General features: G+C 42.2%; 1 protein-coding gene across 1 annotated transcript; it reads left to right on the top strand.

Moving 5' to 3' along the window:
• Positions 1-1,088: 1,088 nt before the first annotated feature.
• LOC119841634 (olfactory receptor 12D1-like) lies at positions 1,089-2,066 on the top strand. The gene is given in 1 exon segment (XM_038369185.1): positions 1,089-2,066. A coding segment is annotated over 1 exon segment (978 nt).
• Positions 2,067-5,684: the final 3,618 nt, after the last annotated feature.

Here is a 5,684-nt window from a genome sequence, read left to right as displayed (position 1 = left end):
GACCTATCCTCCATTAGTTTATTATTATTATTAGTTCTTTTTTGAACCTTGTTATAATCTTGGCCTGCATAACTTAGGTCAACATACAGCTTTCGTGTAAACAAACATTTTCTCTAATAATTTTTGTGGTTCTTTTCTGAACCCTCTCCAACTTTTTAGTGTATGAACAAGTCAGCTTTGATCACGGGGGACAACACAGCAGAAATGGGGCTGTGAGAGGGACTTAAATGCAGGTAGAATAGGGGATTTATGGGTGAGTTTGCAGAGGTTTACAATACATGGCACGGTGTGAGAATGGGACAAACAGAAGGACTATGAACTGGAGAGCATTGATGGAGTGGAAGGAACTGGAGGCATCAGAAAGCATGACAAGGAAGGATATACAGGGAAAGGCAGAGTTACTTAGAGCATTCCAACTATTGCCTAGAACCTGAGTTTTGATACAATATCCAGTGGGAAGCCAATGGATGGATCAAAAGAGTAAAGAGCTGCTAAGCTTGTTACTTCATGAAAATTGGCCCTTTAATGCTGCCCTTTGTTATCTCTCATACTTTTCCGCTTACCCCATGACCTGATAGATCCTTTCATAGCCTTCTGTGAGGCACATAAAGGAATTTTGAAGGTCTAAATAAATGTCAACCCATTCTGCTTTATCTACTGTTTCGGTCACACAGTCACGTAATTCTAACAGATAAGTGAGATCCAATTTTCCTTTGCAAAATCTGTGCTGCTTAGATACTATCATATCATGATCCTCTGGGTCTTTTATTAATCTGTCTGTAATTATTCTTTCAACCCCTTTACCGGGCTCATATGTTAGGCTTACTGGTCTGTAATTCCCTGGATCACCTCTAGGGACTTTTAAAAATGTAGGGAAAACATTTATTAGCCTCCAGTATAATAACTGATTCTGAGATTCTATTAAACTAAGAGAATGCTGAAGTATATTTCAAAAGAATATTTTTTCCTTGAAATTATTCATTTAAATTTTTTATTCAAAAAGAGAAAACTTTCAGCTTTACTCCTCATGTGGAGCGATACAAGACACCCTGCAGTTATTCTATCTCCTTTTCTTGTATATTCCAGTGATGGAGAACCAGACGGAGATAAGCAAGTTCATCCTCCTGGGCCTAACCAATATCCAGGAGCTGCAGTGGTACTTCTTCATTCTCTTCCTGATGCTTTACTTGGCCAGCATTCTGGGGAATGGGGCAATCATGGCCCTTGTAATGGCTGAACCCCGGCTTCACTCCCCCATGTACTTCTTCTTGGGCAACCTCTCCTGTCTTGACATCTTCTACTCAACAGTCACCATTCCCAAGATGCTGGCTGGTTTCCTCTCAGGATAGCAGACCATCTCCTTCACTGACTGCCTGGCTCAGCTCCATTTCTTCCACTTCCTGGGAAGCAGTGAGGTCATTCTTCTGGCTGTCATGGCCTACGACTGCTATGTGGCCATCTGCAACCCGCTTCGCTACATGCTGGTCATGAACCCAGAAGTCTGCCTGCTTCTGGCAGCAGCCACCTGGAACACTGGCTTCCTACATGCCCTGCTGAACATGGTCATGACCTCCCGACTGCACTTCTGTGGTCGCAACCATGTCCACCATTTTTTCTGTGACATCAAGGCCCTGCTGACCCTGACCTGCATCAGCACCCGCCTCAACCTAATCCTCCTCAACACCGTCACTGGGACCATCGCTCTGAGTCCCTTCATCATCACGCTCCTCTCCTACCTCTACATCATCATCTTCCTCTTTCTGAAGGTCCAATCACAGGACGGCAGGAGAAAGGCTTTCTCCACCTGCACCTCCTACCTCATCATGGTGGTACTGCGTTATGTGCCAGTCCTCTTCAATTATATGCCACACTCTGTGGGAGGCTCCTCAGAAAGGGAGATGATCATCACCCTCATATACAGCATCGTCACCCCAGTTCTGAACCCCCTGATCTACACCCTGAGCAACCAGGAGGTGAAATCTGCCCTGAGGAAAGCACTGGGAAGAAAGCTTCTCCATGGGGAAAAAATGAATAAAGTAGAGACAATACTCAAAAAGTATCTCTGATATTGTCAAGGGAAGTAGAGAAATGGACAGTATATTTTAAGGGACAATCCTGCAAGATGCACTTGAAAATACACTATATTGAACCATATTAATTATTGAATATTTTATTATTTGCATTACAATATTGCCTGGAAATTACACTCTAGGGAACCATTCTAATTGACCATTGTCATTATTAATTGTATTAGAATCATAGAATCATAGAATATCAGGGTTGGAAGGGACCCCAGAAGGTCATCTAGTCCAACCCCCTGCTCAAAGCAGGACCAAGTCCCAGTTAAATCATCCCAGCCAGGGCTTTGTCAAGCCTGACCTTAAAAACCTCTAAGGAAGGAGATTCTACCACCTCCCTAGGTAACGCATTCCAGTGTTTCACCACCCTCTTAGTGAAAAAGTTTTTCCTAATATCCAATCTAAACCTCCCCCATTGCAACTTGAGACCATTACTCCTCGTTCTGTCATCTGCTACCATTGAGAACAGTCTAGAGCCATCCTCTTTGAAACCCCCTTTCAGGTAGTTGAAAGCAGCTATCAAATCCCCCCTCATTCTTCTCTTCTGCAGACTAAACAATTCCAGCTCCCTCAGCCTCTCCTCGTAAGTCATGTGCTCTAGACCCCTAATCATTTTTGTTGCCCTTCGCTGTACTCTTTCCAATTTATCCACATCCTTCTTGTAGTGTGGGGCCCAAAACTGGACACAGTACTCCAGATGAGGCCTCACCAGTGTCGAATAGAGGGGAACGATCACGTCCCTCGATCTGCTCGCTATGCCCCTACTTATACATCCCAAAATGCCATTGGCCTTCTTGGCAACAAGGGCACACTGCTGACTCATATCCAGCTTCTCGTCCACTGTCACCCCTAGGTCCTTTTCCGCAGAACTGCTGCCGAGCCATTCGGTCCCTAGTCTGTAGCGGTGCATTGGATTCTTCCATCCTAAGTGCAGGACCCTGCATTTATCCTTATTGAACCTCATTAGATTTCTTTTGGCCCAATCCTCCAATTTGTCTAGGGCTATATATAGCTTATTAGAGCTATGCCTAGTATTCTACAATATCATTGATGTTATTGTTTTTATTATGGTTGTGCTTAGTAAATCTACTGTTGCGAATATCAGTGGGCAGATATTTCTTTTTCCCCAGAATGGAGAAGTTTAGTGAAAATGATGGTCAGGGGAGTCATTTTTGGCTAAGTTTTCAGTGGAAAAGTTTGACTGCTTATTAAGAACCTGAAAACAAAAAATGTTTTTTGTTTCTCACAACCAAATATTGAAAAGAATACATCTGAAAACTGTGGAAAAAAATTGGGGCGATTTAAAATGTTTTGTTTTTGTTTTGTTTTGGGGTTGTAATTTTTTGATGAAAAATTAAACAGTTCAAAGGAAAGCAGACATGTTCAATGAACAATTTTGTTGAGTCAAAACCCAGCTTTTCCTAAAAAAAATGAAAAAACAAACGATGGATAAGTTTAGACCAACTCTACTTGGGAACGATTATTATGAATTGTTATGTTTATTAATGGGGATGCTAGTGATGATATAGAGATGGTCATGACAGATTTTCTTTTTGACTGGACTTATAAACCTTTAGATTTAAGAAATGTAAAAATTACACACACTCATCATCAAAACATAACATAGGCATTAAAAATGAAACAGTATTTGCATTTTTCATCTTGGCTTGGTGAAGATCAGGCTGAAGATGTCAAAACTGATCATTTTTTAAAACAAATATTGAATGGAATGTTTGACTTTTATATGGATCCCTGTTGGCAAAACCACATATGCTTTTCGGATCTGAATGATTAAAGGATTGGAAAACACGCCTTACAACGATAGAGACAAGGAGCGAAATCTGTTTATTTTAAGCAAGAGAAGGTTTAGGGGTGATTCGATCATAGTCTATAATTACCTACATGTGATCTATCAGCAGATATAGAATATGCAGACGTCTCAGTCCTGAATGGCTATGGAATGGAGATGATTAAAAATAGAGATCATAGGCAACTGAATTTCAATGTGATTAAGGCACACAACTCCCTTGGGCTCCATTGAAAATCCAAGACATAGACAATCACTCTCAGCCTGTTACACTTCCCAGATCAATGAACAAATGTGGGAGAACTTTTGCATTTTAATATGGCTACATGTAAACATAAATCTCAAAACAAAGAATGTAGGCGATGCCTATACAATGGGGGGCAGAATCCTGGGAAGCAGTGGCTCTGAAATAGATTTGGTGGGGGGTGGATAATCAGGTGAACATGAGGTCCCATCAAGATGCTGTGGACAAAACGGTTAATGTGATCCAGGGATACATAAACAAGGGAATCTCCAGTAGGAGTAGAGAAGTTACTTGACCTCTGCATGTGGCACTGGTGCAACTGCTGCTGGAATTCTGTGAGCAATTCTGGCATACAAAATTCAAGAAGGATGTTGAATATCAGCTTACCATTTCCACCTCAGATCTCCACTCCACTTGACACACAGGATGTTTGAAATAATATGCCCCCATAGACCAAATAACAGGGCCATGTAGACAAGCCCTTACTCAGCCTCTCCTTTTTATAATATACTTGAAAGAAAGAAACCAGTAATTCCAGACATCAGGAACATATATTTATTTGTGGATTTAGAAAACTAGGGGGCGCTTTTCTGCTATTTACTTCCAGCACTTACCTGAGTGATACTGGTCCTCTTTCTAGATGAGTTGTTTCAACAGTGACAGATGACAAAGTGTGTTGTGGGGAAATTGCAGGAATTTCAGACAGTTCAGACCATATGAGAGGAGTGAGCCCTGGTTGTTCTGAAAATCTTTGATGACTGAGCAGGCAAGAAACCTTTTTATTATGTCCATATTCCATGGAGTACCCATGGCATTATCAGGGAAGCAAGATTTCCATTCAGTGAATAGCTCCTCTGGGACAGGATTCATGCACCACTGGAGAGTTATTGAATGAACAAACAAGCCAAGTGTTCCTTCAAGAAACAGAGGTTGGCATAGATGAGCTGGTTGAACGGTAAAAAACAAACAACAAGGTTACAGACCTGGCTGATTCCCCCAAGTGGATGCTTTGAAATCAATTGGGTCTAAGCAGAGTCCAGACACAGTCTCTAGTTCTGGCCCTTACTCAGTATCACTCCAATCTTTGTCAATAAACTCTTTGTTTTTTCAGAAGTAGATCTCAGTGCTGTAACATTAAGCAAAGTGTAACTGCATAGCTAGATCAAACAGGCTGGTGTGTGCACTGTCTCTTTGGTGGAGCTGACTTGGTAATTACTGTCACCACCAGTGGCAGGGGCACAGAGACACAGAGAAGGTGAGGTCTGCAGAGACCTGGAGGACAGAAGCTGTTGGTTTCCAGGAGAGGAACCCAAAAGACATAGACAAAGATTGCTTCACGCTAAAGGCGGGCACTGGCAAGGCATCTCACAATCTTGAGTAACCCTGGGAAGTGCCACACATAAAGGTCAACAGGGGATAAGTGTTTTTGGTGAGGTGTCCCATTATACACGATATCTCAGTGGTTAGAGCACTCAGCTGGGATGTGGGAGACCCACAACCCTGGATCCCCCCCTCTGCCTAATTTGGAGGTGGGTCTGTGTGACACTACACCCCA

The sequence above is a fragment of the Dermochelys coriacea genome, chromosome 13 (genome assembly GCF_009764565.3).
Source record: "Dermochelys coriacea isolate rDerCor1 chromosome 13, rDerCor1.pri.v4, whole genome shotgun sequence".
NCBI lineage: Eukaryota > Metazoa > Chordata > Testudines > Dermochelyidae > Dermochelys > Dermochelys coriacea.
The sequence above is the reverse complement of the archived record's forward strand: the minus strand, read 5'-3'. Positions and strand labels throughout refer to the sequence as shown.